This window comes from Physella acuta, unplaced genomic scaffold (genome assembly GCF_028476545.2).
Source record: "Physella acuta isolate Inbredline_101_S28 unplaced genomic scaffold, ASM2847654v3 ptg001131l, whole genome shotgun sequence".
NCBI lineage: Eukaryota > Metazoa > Mollusca > Gastropoda > Physidae > Physella > Physella acuta.
Window position 1 is genome coordinate 223,139 of NW_026732648.1, and position 14,870 is coordinate 238,008.

General features: G+C 34.8%; 1 protein-coding gene across 1 annotated transcript; it reads right to left on the bottom strand.

The window, feature by feature from the left end:
• Positions 1-1,628: 1,628 nt before the first annotated feature.
• LOC131956173 (putative citrate synthase 2, mitochondrial) lies at positions 1,629-13,599 on the bottom strand. Its single transcript, XM_059320598.1, has 10 exons — positions 13,420-13,599; positions 6,208-6,261; positions 5,744-5,851; positions 5,424-5,639; positions 4,810-4,980; positions 4,480-4,679; positions 4,205-4,334; positions 3,938-4,039; positions 3,624-3,833; positions 1,629-3,044 (listed from the first exon to the last, which is right to left on the bottom strand). The coding sequence occupies exons 1-10, from the start codon at positions 13,477-13,479 to the stop codon at positions 2,871-2,873; spliced, it is 1,425 nt and encodes a 474-aa protein (XP_059176581.1). The 5' UTR covers positions 13,480-13,599; the 3' UTR covers positions 1,629-2,870.
• Between the last annotated feature and the right edge of the window lie 1,271 nt (positions 13,600-14,870).

A 14,870-nucleotide genomic window follows, 5' to 3' on the forward strand; every position in this document is an offset into this window, starting at 1 on the left:
TATTTAGGCACCTTATAAAATACAGAGAATGAAAGACGTATTTTAAAATCTTAACTTACGCGTATATGCCTATTCTTTCAAATTAATTTTTTTATCCCAAATTAACCAGTTCCAATCAAAGATTTTGTATAAATAAATGTTATGAGCTTAGGCCGGAAAAATTGTATTGTATACATTTCATAGTGTACGTAGATCTAAATCAAATTTGAATGAAATAGTTCATTTCTTTTTTATTTTAAACACGGCAGATGACGTCATTAGTAAGCAATAGTGTCGTCACAGTTTTATGCGTTCTTTTACACATCTATTAATGCTTTTCCGGTTGCATAAATAATACTGTTTCTCTACATTCGAATACGCCTTGATTTTTTATTTTTCTTCTTTAAATAAAACTGTGGTTATACATTTAAAACATCTAACATATTATTTTCAACAAAAGTCCGTATAAAGTTCTCCATATATCGCTGCCGTTTCTGACGTGATGTCCGGCGAAAATTTTTTGCGGACAGAGAGAGAGAGAGAGAGAGAGAGATGTGCGAACGTAGCCCATTATAGTATTAGATTGATTTGAAAAACAATTTCTAAGATATCACACAGATACTGATCCAATTGTGTTAGTGTAATACATTGTAATCTAAATTGTGCTGAAAATGTTCTAAACATTAATCTTGTGTTACGTTATAATTCATTACATTAAGAGCCCTCTCTCCTAAGGTTAAAAAACACAAAACCTTCCGTAACCTGCCATAACTTGTAGTCGGTGTAGTTGTTGGTTGTTTTTTTCTTTGCGTTTTTTAGTTGATTGAAAAAAGTGGCAAATGAGGATATTTAAAAAAAAAAGAAAAAACACTTTTAAACTGCAGAAGCAATTAATGTATTAAAAGTAAGTGTATAAATGAAGTCGGTACCCGACTTGAAATAAGAAGACAACCCATGTATGACCATGCGTAAAATTAACTTGGAAGTTATCTACCTTTATTCAATAAAAAATAAATATTAACAAAGCTAGTTAATTTCACTCAACTCATTTATCGTATGTATCCGAAAACTAAAGCTCTTGCGAAATAGTCATCTTTTTCTAATGTCGATGTTCATTTGTTTGTTTTTTATTTACTATCTTCAGACTAAGATGAGTCAATAAAATCATTGAGTAATCAATATACTTTGCAAGTGTTGTCAGGTAAACATCTTTTGTAGACCAGGAATAGTTAAACAGCTATTGAATCAATAAGAGATGTTGAGTACCCTGAGCGAAAGCAGCTAGACAAAGAGCAACAGCCGTCTGAACCTGATATTACATCAGTCAGTAAATGACCCTTGGAACTTGTAGATTTGTTAGTTTCTTCAAATTCAGCATTAGATTTTCTGTGGTAGACTTTACCATACTTGAGAGGTAACCTTTAGAAAAAGGTAGACTGAGTAATACCATAGGGGCACAAGCCCAGGAATTTAAGTCAGGTTAGCAAAGCATGAGCTCTGGCTTTGCTCACGTTAAGCTCAAACTAAAGGATTGTTCCATATCCTTGAGAGGTAACCATTAGAAAAAGGTAGAATGGGTAATACCCTAGGCTTGGGGAATTCAGTCAGGTTAGCATAGTCATAACCTAACAACAAATGGTAGAGAACACAACTGTATTATGTATATTTAATTTTATTTAAAAACAGAAACAACCAGCAACATGTACATCTGAAATGTATTTGTCTAACTTTACAATACACTCTTGGCTAACACTGTTATTGCTCCACTCTACGGCTAAATGGGGAGGATTAAAATGATATCACATGGAACAAGTCAGTAATGAGAAAATTAAAATCTATCCCACCAACCACCATGAGACTTATGAATGTGGAGATTGTTTCATGAAACAATGAAAGTCACGTGATCGAGATTACAAGTTTAATTATTCACATTCTGTATGGTCAACTGTAGTAGTGTACAGTCACCTGTTTTCTACATCTAGTTTGATTAATGGAGTAGCAAATAAAATAGTTTAAGAACTACTGGTTCAAGAAAAATTAAATCATGTTCAAGTATCTGATTAGAGGATGAAAAAAAAAAATTCTCGTATGGGCTCATGTGGGTTTTTTTTTAATATCATACAGTTGACAGCATACCAATTACACACCCCTTGCACAACAGATGAACCCCTTACACAACAACTTATTTGCAAATCTCTCAAGGTGCAAACAAAACATTTTACCAAAATGTAAGTGCAATAAAAACCTATAAAATATTAAGCATTTTAAAACAAAGTTACAACATTTCAATGTTAATCTAACCTATAAACTATGCTAACAGAAAATGACAATAAAATCTTTCATATTGCCATAAATTCAATGTTTAAAAATATCTATTTGGAACTGATTAACTATTAATGGACAATCCAGGTAGTTTATCAAGATAAGCAAGAGCTAGTCCATTCAATACTATCACACATCACAAAGCAAAAAAAAAAAAAAAACTAATAAATAATCGTTGAATAAAATCTCACAAAGTATTATGTTACACATACCAAAAGAAAAAAATTTGATTAAGTGTCAAAGAATTGTATGGAGAACTTATATTTTCATATGTCATCCCAACCCATTTTAGAATTAAAACTATCACATTTGTTGCATTCAAATGTAGAACAATAACAATGTTCAATTGTTTCAGGCTTTGTTTAAAAATATAAAATAAAAAAAAAAGAAAATACAATTTAAGTTAGTGTGGAGTTGCCTTGAATATGCTAGATTAACTAAGACACTCTGACATGGTTGGTACCTTCTGAAAATAGATTTCTAAAAGCTGGGTTCTATTTCTTTTAGGAGTCAATTCCAGATTTCACTGCTGCAAGACTTTGAAATTAAATTTATAGCTGTAAGTAGAGTTATTTCTTTTGAGCATTGGCAGCAATTTTCTTGAGGTGTGGAGTGTCGAAGGATTTGGGGCGCTCAATCGGGAGGCCAAGAGCACGATCCCATATCAATGAAGCTAGGACTCCCAAAGCTCTTGATACACCAAACATAACTGTGTAGTAATTCATTTCTTTCAAGCCAAAGTACTGAAAAAAAAAGTAACAACAAATCAGGTTAACTATTCCAGAATCACAGAATGGGACAAACCCATCACCAATAAATCAACATGATGCAACAGCCAATATACATAGTATTTTGCATTTAATTATGATCCTGCACAAAAAAAAAAAGCACTATTCACACTTACAAAATGGAGCACAAGAATTGTTTTGAATGAGAAAGAATAATGAATAACTTATTAATTTGCAAAAAAAGATTTTCTGATGGGGAAAATTAAATCAATTTACAAAAAAAAAAAGGTTTATTTTCCTACTCCAAAAATTTTAACCAGAAAAACAACAAAGTAAATTTAGATAGTATTTAAAAGCAATAAGAGAATCCTTGAAGCAGTGTGGGACATTGCTATGGTCTTACTATCCCTAGCACTAAATGGCATAGAAAGTCATCTCCAATTAATGCAATAAATAATCCACAAGGAGGGGGGGGGGGGGGGGGGGGGGGGGGGAAGAGAGAGAAGAATTCAGAGTAAAAAAAAATTATTAACAGACTTTCTCTTGTTATTGTTGGGTACATAATATTCATATTAAGATAAGTTTCTAATTTACCTGTAAGAGCACTCCACTGTGAGCATCCACATTGGGCCATGGATTCTTTACCTTTCCTTGCTCAATAAGGATATCGGGTACTATCTTGTAGATTTGAGATACTAATTTAAACAGTGGATCATTGGGTAAATGTTTAAGAGCAAATTCTCTTTGGCAAGTATAACGAGGATCAGTTTTACGCAGCACAGCATGTCCATAACCAGGAACAACCTGTAGATAAAGAATTATTTTTGAACAAACGGATAATGAATTATTTTACATTATTTTAAACTTAGTATTGGCATTAAAATATATCTAAATTAAAAGGGTCTTGCCTGTCCTGATTTGAGTGTGTTTTTAATAAATTCAGTCAACTGAGCATCTGTTGCATCACCACCAAAGTTTTCTCTAATCTTTGTAATCCAAACAAGTACTTCCTATAAAGATTCATGAAAAGAAGGTTCTAATTCAATAAAATTAGTAAAATAAACAATTGGCACAAAGAGCAACATAAAACATTAACAAAATGGAATTAGTAAAATACAGTAAATCTATGAGTAAATTGTAATTCAAGTGTTGACTTGGGACAAAGCTTCAAGTACCTGATTGGCTAGTCCATGCAGTGGTCCTGCCAGTCCATTCATGGCAGCAGCAAAAGATAAATATGGGTCAGAGAGTGCACTGCCCACTAAATGACAGGTGTGTGCACTGACGTTGCCACCTTCATGGTCACTAGGGAATAAAATATTTTAATTAGAAAAAAAAAACATTTTTACTGCTCCAAATGAAAATGAATTTTTTTAATTGTGATAAACTGTAGCAATTATACATTAGAAAATGTAGTTTAGCATAACACTATCCTACGGTAATAACTTACGTATGAATGGTAAGATAAAGACGCATCAGCTCAACGAAATCAGGGTTATCAAAACCCAGCATACTGGTATAATTCCAGCTCCAATCCTTCTTTTTGTCAATGGGGTCTGGGGGGTTACCTTCACGGTAGAGATTGCGATAAATAATAGCAGCAATAGTTGGAAGTTTTGCAATAAGATCCATAGAATCTTCATAGCACAGCTGAAAAACAAAAGTTACATTTTAATTTGCTTGCCAAAGACTCATGATGCACACTCATGTAGGCTAAACAGTATTTTGGTCATTCTATGAATAAGTTGGTGCCTGACTACAGACTTAACATTATGCTTACCTCCCAATACTTTGATTTGTGCACACCTTCAGCATAAGCTTTGGCAAATTTACTCTCAGTATTCATGGCAGTCACAGCACAACTAAATTGAGACATGGGGTGGAGTGAACTAGGAAAATTGTTCAGCATAGTAATCACATGGTTGGGAATATCTGCTCTGTCATTCCATTCCTGAAAGAAGAAAATTTCATTGTGTGTAAAGGGACACTGCGTGTGAGGGGGTCAACATAACAAAGCTATTTAGACAACTCACTGGCTGTTTATGCATATTATGTTCATTTCCACATTCTAGCCTATTTGAAAACAGGTAAGAGTGAAAGAATTTTTTATTTTATAAATGCTGAAAGAGGATTGTGTAATTATTATGGTACTACATCCATGTGGTGAGATTAGACTGCTGCTTGTGTGTAGTCATTTATAATGTGGCCATGACTGCCAACTTTTATTCATTACACATTTTGTAAAAGTACTGCAATTGCTTTCATCACATTTTAAAACAACATTAGTTTAAAATGTTTAAAATGTTAGAAATAATTACATGTATGCAAATAATTTATAGTGGGGGAAAGATTTTAAGTTTGACTAAATGATTAACCATGTTAAGGACTTAATACCTTGGTAATTGAATTGACTTGCTCAGGTGTAGGAATCTCTCCAGTCACCAGTAACCAAAATAAGCCCTCAGGAAGTGGCTCTTCACCACCAGGAACCTTGGGTAGAAGTTTCTGGCATTCTGGAATACTATAGCCTCTAAATCTAATACCTTCTTCAGGGTCAAGGACAGAGGTCTCTGTAACCAATCCACGGATGCCTCTCATTCCTCCATACATCTACAAATAAGCATGTAACAAATATATGATAATTTAAAAACTTGAAACAACTATCAATACCGCTAAACAAAGTATAGTATAAAGTAAGAAATCTTAGAACTAACCATGTCAACTGTAACCTCACCAACTTTGGTGGTACCAAATTGTTTTCTGAATTCTGCAACTTCCTTTTGCTTTTCAGGAACAATTTTTTCAAGTACTTCTTTCAAGTTCTGCAGGTTCACAAAAGCATTTATGTTAAAAATATCAGGTTGCAAAATAAAGTAGAACATTACAACTTTGTTAAATCTGAGATATTTTTGTAAATGGCATTTTTATTTAAAACTGATTTAATTTAATATTAAAAGAAGGATATGACATTGAAAAAACATTTATGGTTAAATAAAAAGTGTATGTATTACAAGTTCAAAGCATAATGTCCCTAAACATTTTGAAGAAGGGAGAAAAAAAATACATGTGTGAACGTCAATAGTTAATTTAAACTAATCATAGTAAATAAATTCCAAAATATGAAAATATAAAACAGTTATAGTATAAACCATAACCATAAAAAATAACATTAACTTACTGTGCTAGTACTAGCCTGACGACTACCCACTGTGACAGATGGCAACACAGCATTCTGCAAATAAAAATTGTATCAATTTTTTTTCTCTAAGTAAACAATTTGACCAAATTTGAATTTAACACAAAATTTAAAAAGTAAATGGTTGTACCATTTGGGCCTAGCCATTTTATTAAACTTTTAGATAGTGATTTTTATCTGTTTTGTAGCCTAGCATTTATATTGAGAGCTAAATAGAGCAGTACAAATGTATCATGTTATCAAATTTTTATCATTCTCACATCAACAGTTTTTTTTTTATTAATAAGACAACTAAATCTACACCAATCTAGCTTAAATGTCTAGCACAGTGATATCAAATTGTTACAAAGCTCTTAATGTCTGAAGTGCATATTTGTCATAGATTTGACAACTGAATAGGACTATGATAGGAAGTTTCGGACAGATAATTGCAAAAGGGTGTAGATCTACATCAAATCCCTTTCCAGGTAATATAGATTCTGTTCATAGATTTCAGCCAAGAAGAGATAGCAAATGATGTGATTTGTGACACACATGATCCTGCTGGAGGATCAAAAAGGGGTAATCTATCATTTTAGGCACAAAAAATCGACCGAGGCTATAATGTGCGACAAAGTTGCCTCATTATTAAGGCTGTAATCGAAGTATTTTTGACATATTTGTGTAAACTATTATAGATAATTGACTTATAAACCAAAATCAATAGCTAAATATATCAACATAGGCCAGAAATTAACTTTAAATAGCAGTGTTTGCGAGCAACATTTGCTATATAAACAGCAGCCATTTGTAAAATAGAGTGGCTTCCCCTGAATCTCACGCAATAAGTTTACAAAAAAAAAATTAACAAGATGGCTGCTGAAGTAAACGTGCTTTGATGCATCTGAAGAAAACACCGCTAGTCTTTATTTATTAGGCCTACTGAAAAATTTTAATACAATTGTTTAAAAACAGGTAGATCTGCATTAATGAAACTTTGAAACATTTTTGTAACTTTCAAATTTAATGAGGCACCTTCTTTTCACATTACTAGCCTCAGCCGATTTTACATAGATCTACCTAAAGTGATAGGAATCAATATCAATGCTCATGAAAATGCTCACCTACTAAACACCATGTAATATTTTTTATAGAACACCTGATTTAACAGGGAAGAAACACAAAGCAGGCAGATTAAAACCACCACTAGATCTAGAGATTTAGATATAGTGGCACTAGTCCTAACACATGTTTAATTTGCTAAAAATTAGGCCTAAAATAGAGGACTAATAAAAAAACTAGTCAATTTCTCTCTAGAATTCGGCCTAGATGTATTGATTCTTTAATCTAGATCTAGGTAAAACTCCATTTTAGCATATTTTATTTGCCACTTCGTGTACACCTCCGGTTGAGCCTATTTTATTATAAACACAACCGAAACACACATCACAAAAACATTTAGAAAACACTAGGATTAGTTCTAGATCTAGGCCTACTTATTTTTTTATGAATGTGTGATTTAGCCTAATTAGAAACGGTAAAAAAACATAAATAAGCATTACAGTTCCAATAAAATAGCGTGAGAAAAATCCCTACATGGTCGAGAGTTCACAGAGAGTTCACACTGACTTTAATTTTATTTAGGCCTACTTGCAAACGTCATAGCTTGGGCAATTGCTAGATCTAGACGTCTAGATCTATTTGATTCTTGAAATTGTGGTGGCCTCAGTGTTGGGGTCATTGTGAGTTCATGTAGATATGTTTTTTTATAGTATCATGCGTACAAGATACTTTTAACAATACAAACATTACATAACCACCTTGCAGTTATGAGTTTGGTACTCTTCTTAAATCTTTGGAAGTGGCTATTGGGACCCGGGTCCTAATAGCCTCGGCCGCTATTGGGACCCGGGTCCTAATAGCCTTGGCCGCTATTGGGACCCGGCATTAAGTTCAACCTGTATTAAAATTATACCTTTTATGTTTATTTGATTTTTCTTGTGGATTTGCTCGTATTTTGTTGTCTTTTATTGTAATTAGTTATGCGGATTATCTAGCGTTAGTTCTTGTGTTGCTATTTCTAAATACCCTATATTTAGCTGTATATACAAAATCATTAAATACATGTGTTTATCGTAAAACGTCGTGGTCGAGAGGAGAACGCAGTACCTCCCGCATCTCGATCAGTTACGGGATCGGAACCTATCAAAGCTCTAGTTTTTGCGTGAAGTTAAGTGTATTTATCTAAGTTTAATATTCCGTTGAGTTGAAGCTTAAGTGTTGGGTTTTTTTTAAATTTTTTTTTAAAACAGATTATTTTTTTTCTAGATTTAGGTTTTCAAACACGCCAATTATAAAAACATCGTTGCTCCATTGATCGCCAGCTCGCGTTTTCTGGTCAGCGCAAGAACAATACCGACACGGTCTAGCCAGGGTCATTGAGTTCACAGTGTAGGCGTATAGCATACGTCATAGCAAGACCATTGCTATGAGCTTGTCGAGATTTGTCGTCGCCGTATAGCCCCCCCCCTCCCCTCCCAGCAAGAGGGAAAACCGGATTTGGGATCATTGTGAGTTCAAATGTTACGTATTGCTTCTATTATAGTGTACTACAACCCCGCATGCGAGATATTCGTGTTCAAGAAAACGGCCCTGGTAGCTGTAGTCCGCAGCCTATATGAGCTATCTTATACAATATATATATATATATATATATATATATATATATATATATATATATATATATATATATGTGTGTGTGTGTGTGTGTATGAAATCAAATTACGTTTAACAGAAGAAAAAGAAATAAAACACATTTTTACATGCGCGCTCAACATTCGCTCGGCCATAGAAGTTCATACCACAGGGCATAGGCCATAATTCTATTATAGACCTAACGACACCCGCTCATCATAACATTTGTCAGTAATGATATCGGGTATTTAAAGCAAGATCTCAGTATATCATTTAGAATTACAAGGAAAAAAAATCACAACAGAAAAGATATATTATGCATCTTAAAAGAATTTTTGTATAACTAAATCTAAACAATTCTATTGGCTGGTCCCAATAGCGGCCGAGGCTATTAGGACCCGGGTCCCAATAGCGGCCGAGGCTATTAGGAGCCGGGTCCCAATAGCGGCCGTGGCTATTGGGACCCGGGTCCGAATAGATGCATCCTAAATCTGGTAATCTATCGTTTTGGGTACGTAAAATCGCCCGCGGCTATTTATGTACGAAAACGTTACCTCATTGTCAAGGCTTTAATAGAAGTATATTGTCATACTTTTGTGTCAAATATTATAGATAAATGAATAATAAACCTAAATCAATGGCTAAATATATCGATATAGGCCAGAAATTAACTTTAAACAGCAGTTTCTGAGAGCAAGATTTGCTATATAAACAGCAGCCATTTGTAAAATAGAGTGGCTTCCCCCTGAATCTGGCGCTAAAAGCTTATAAAAATAAAACTTAGACAAGATGGCTGCTATAGTAAATGAGCATGGTTGCATCTGTTGGAAACATCGCTAGTCTTCATTTATTACGGAAAAGTTTTAATTCAATTGGGTAAAATCTTAGTTTAGCGTCGTAAATTCCCACGTAGCTAGTAATGTGCGATGAAGGTAACTAATGAATATTTCTTTCATTTGGACATATTTATGTCATATTTTACATAATATAACAGTTAATTAAATAACAAATCACAATCCAAGACAAAACCAGTCATAAATATCCTGGAATAAACTTTAAACTACCCCGTTCGTGACAACAATGAGTAAATACAAGCAGCGGCCATGTTTCAAAAACAACAATAGAGTAGTTTCCCTTGAAAAATTGTCTATTCGCATGTCTTTTGTGTTGATTTTGTGGTTTAATATGATTGTTTTGTATTGTTTTAATATATGCCTGGGGGTCGTCCATAAATGACGTCACACTCGTAGGGGGGAGGGGGGTCCGCAATTTTGTGACGGTGTGTGATGAGGGGGAGAGGGGGGGGCGGTTCAGATGATGCGACGTCACACTTTTGCATTATAAAAAAGCAATGTTAGAAAACGAATTTTAGACGTTATTTTGCGTTTTAGAAAACTGTTTTAATACATTGTAATAACAATTGATTAAAATACTCTCTTTTAACAGAGTTCAGACACGATTTTAGAAAAATATAGCTGTTTAAAAAAATTCAACTGCAATTTTGAGGGGGGGGGGGGGGGGGGGTTGTAGGCTGAGGTGTGACGTCATTTTTTTTTTTTTGGGGGGGGGGTCTGGCTTTTTGTGACGACGTGTGACGGAGGGGAGGGGGGGAGGTAAAAATCGTCCAAAAAAGCGTGACGTCATTTATGGATGACCACTGTATAGTAATTTTTCTTTTTTTTTTTTTTCAATATAGTTGACATGAATGACTAATAGACCTTTTCAGACTTAATAGTGTGCATCCAAGACCACAACAATTGTTGGGAGGTCGAACTTTTGAACACTTTATTTGCAGTAAGCAAATCAATATTAGATCGCTCATAAATGACGTCGCTCATAAGATAGTAATGACAGCGTGCATTATTACAGAACAAACATATTGTTTCAGATAGAAATTGTGATTTGTGGTGGGGAGAGGTTTAGTAGAACTCAGCGATGTGATTTTGGAGACGGGTCAGGTTTTTTTTTCTCGTGAAAACAGGGGATGGTTGTGGGAGAAAGACGAGCTGTAGACGTATGACGCGTCATTCATCGGTGATCCATTTTCTCAGTGGGGACGTTAGAACTATTAAGAAGGGTCAAAAAATGTAAAAAGCTTGCTGAGTCGCATTTCTTGAACCCCACCTTTTTCATTCCCCACTTAGCACATCGTCACCGAGTTAACGCTCGTACGTGACGTCATGTACCGGTACCGCCGACCGTTAGGCTAATTTTATATAAAAAAAAAACAAGCACTGCCGTTTTGACGCTTATGCGACGTTTAATTTGATTACATAAGTTGGTGTTCATCAAACAGCCCCTAACACATCTATCACTCGTCCATTTAAACGTGCGTGGTTATTTCTGCAAGCTTGCTGTCTTGAGACTTTCGGCCGTATAAAAATGTATTAAGCTCTCACCGTATAGAACTAGACTACCCATATTAAGCTCCAAAAGAAGCTTGGTGAAAACAGGATGGCCGTCCGATTTTGAAGCTGCTCTGCGCTTTATAAAAAGCACAATAAACGATAAGATGACACTTATATTAAAGTAAATTATAGTTCTGAATCTTGATACATTAAAAGTGATATTCGGAAATTTAGAGCCAGACAGTCAACATGATATTTCAATTTAAGTCCAAGAAAATAAATTTCCTCAAACGATGGAACATTACTAAATTTTCGCGCAGTTTAGCGAATTGAATTTAAGTATTTACGTCATCTTACAAAGCGCGATAGCCTACTGGTGCTCTAACGCGGCCCATGCTAATTGCCGTATTCCTAACGCCCCGCATTAGACGCGGCTTATTCGTCGGCAGGCATTTGGTGGCAAGCCTTTTTGACGGGGATAATGTGTTGAGGCCGTTTTTCCTAATGTCTTAAACTAGCAGGCTTGCAACATTTGTGATGATTCGTTTTAAGCAAGGTATACGTATACTAATGCTTATTTATCGTTATTTTGATTGAACAAAGCATTATAGAGGTTCTCCATCAACCACCTAGGTATTTTTCCCCGTTCACCTCCTTTCATGAGACCGACACGTCATAAATTGCGGTGCCGCGTGAGTTGACGTCACAAATCTTCACTCACTCCCGTAGCAAATCATATGTGACATCATTTATGGACAACCCCATATCACTCACTTGTGTACTTGATATTGACAATTTGACAACAAAGGATAACCAAAATGTGTCTGGCAGGTGGAGACTTGCGATCGACCATAATGACAACACGCACTTAAGGGATGGACTGGCTCATTGTTTTAGATGATGTTTTACGAGGGAAGCTGGTGGATAATACATTTTGTCTCTCTGTATATATAGATGATGACAAACATTTAATGTTGTCAAAATTATGGTTAGAGATCTTAGATAAGGCAGAGTGAAGCGTAATTTTTTACATTATGACTTATTGTGACATTGACAACAAAAATATGACGGAGGTTGGGGTTTAATTAAGGTAAAGAGAAGTAAAAAAATGTCATAAGTTACGATAGAATCACTAATTGATGAAAAGAAAAACCTGAAATGAAAATAGTGAACATTCAAACAATAAGAAAAAACTCAAACTAAATAGTAATAGTAAGATCAAATAAACATTAGTTTTTAAAAAAAACCTGATTTATGGATACAAGTTGCATCTCACAATGCTTCTAGAATTAATAAAGTTGTTAGGAAATTAAGTTTTTAAAGAGCAGAATTAAAAAAAAAAATGCTTTGTAATACGGACTATACAACAAGACAATCATATTTAACTACAGTTTCATACGAATAGAAATGAAAGGGAAGCTACTCTAAATAACATTTTCTTAAGATGGCTGCTGTTTTTAATAGCAAATTTACTAACTCGAACAGGGTTGATAAAAATTAATTTCAGGATATTTAAATTGATTTAACCATAAATGGTGATCTATTATTCAATTATTTGTAATATTTTATCAAAATATACGAAAATATACTCATATTTAATGACATATTCATTAATTCACTCTCTCCTACATTACTAGTTTTGGCCGAATTTACGACGCTAAACTAAGATTTTACCTTCAATTGTTTAAAAACAGGTACATAAATGAATCAAGGAAACATTTTTAAATTTTTTAAAACATAAATCCTCCTCAAAATGTGAAATAATTATTAAAATTTAAGGAGTCACCTGTTTTTCACATTACAAATCGCGGGCGATTTTACGTACCCAAAACGATAGATTACCCTAAATGAAATCTTTAGCCTACCCATTGCCATGGAAATCTTAACTGACACAACATATTTTCAAGAGTAAAAAAAAAAAAAAACTAAAAAGTGCACATTCAATAATTCCAAATTTGGATTTTTCTGAAGTTTTGACAAAAGTAAAATATCTAAAACTAAAATTCATTGAGAAATAGGCTTAGACTTTTTCTAAAGTTTTTGTATGTTTCGGTTGTTTATAATAAAATACGCTCACCTGAGACTGGAGGTGAACGTGAAGCAGGGAATTAAAAAAAATACGCTAAAATGGAGTTTTACCTAGATCTAGATCTAAGTAAATTAAAATATTTACCTGGTTAAGTTTTAACAGACAAGTTGAAATTTTACGAAAAGAGAGTGCCGTCCTAGACATCTTGAAAATTATTTTTTAACTAGCCTGAATATGAAAAAAATACCAAGAAACCTCGACCTCCACAAATGTGCAGGGGTTAGGACGAGTGCTGACAACGTCACGGAAACACTTCCGGGGTTTATAATATCACGTGGTGCACTCCAAAATCTGTACCGGAGTTTTTATTAGAAATAATAGCAGCGGTAGTCCTAGGCCCAAAGGCAAAGGCATATCTCTGTCATATCTCTAGAAAAGTACTCTATTATATAAACTATTGATACGAAAAGCCAAGTCATAGGACACATGACTGTTACTAATTATTAGGCCTATTTAGATCTATATATATTTCTACCTATAAAGACAGTAAGTGAAGTTTGAGGGGACATTGGCTTAGAAAATAGCTGTCATTTCTATATGTATATATTTTTATGTGGGGGGGGGGGAGGGGGTTCTTAGCTAAATCATCAGTGGGTGATAACCTAAATCTTATAAAACACTTCTCAATTGTATTTTTAAATGAATTGAAGCTTGCTTTGTCTTACTAAGGATGAAAAATATAAAATAAACCTCAGAACACATTATTGTGAAGTAAATCGCATGGTCAAGAAAAGTGCAAAAGAAGACAAAAGACAGTTCATACAAGAGATGACAGCGGAGGCAGAAACTGCAGCACAACAAGGAAAGGAAAAATGAAGAGGCTCTATCATGCAAGAATATCAACCCCAACAAACCAGTAAAGGATAAAGTAGGAAATATCTTAACAAGTGACACAGAACAGAGAGACAGATGGGTACAGCACTTTGATGAGATTTTAAACCATCCTTTCTCATCCAACATCCCTGATATACCAACTGCAAACCACCTACTAAACTTGTGTACAGATCCACCCACAAAGTTAGATATAATAAGAGCAATAAAGAATATGAAAAAATGGCAAAGCAGCTGGCCCGGACGGCATCCCACCAGAGGCACTATAAAAGCAGACCCAGCCATATCAGCATACATACTACATCCTCTACTTAAGCAGATTTGGGAAGAAGAGATAGTTCCATCTGACTGGAAACTGGGATACCTCATAAAACTGCCAAAGAAGGGAGACCTGACACAATGCAACAACTGGAGAGGGATAATGCTTCTTTCAGTCCCAAGTAAGGTTCTGACAAGAATCATCCTAGAGAGACTTAGAGCAGGGGCGTAGCGAGGGGGGGGTGCGGACCGCACCAGGTGACACCATTTAGGGGGGTGACACCAAGGCGAAAAATAGCAAAATATATAGAGAAAAACTTGAGGGGGGGGGGGTGCAAATCGAAAACTTGAGAGTTTATCCCCGGGAAGGGTCGCAACGCCTCTGGGGGGGGGGGGGGGGTGACACCATTAAGTGCCGCACCGGGTGACACCCTACCTCGCAACGC

Bases quoted from the DNA above. Each gene is read 5' to 3' on its own strand.
- LOC131956173 (XM_059320598.1), bottom strand. From the start codon at position 13,479: ATGTCTAGGACGGCACTCTCTTTTCGTAAAATTTCAACTTGTCTGTTA. The intron at 5,640-5,743 runs GTTAGTTCTAAG...GCTTATTTGTAG, and splicing joins GTGAGGTTACAGTTGACATG to ATGTATGGAGGAATGAGAGG. The intron at 4,335-4,479 runs GTAAGTTATTAC...TTTATTCCCTAG, and splicing joins CTTTATCTTACCATTCATAC to TGACCATGAAGGTGGCAACG.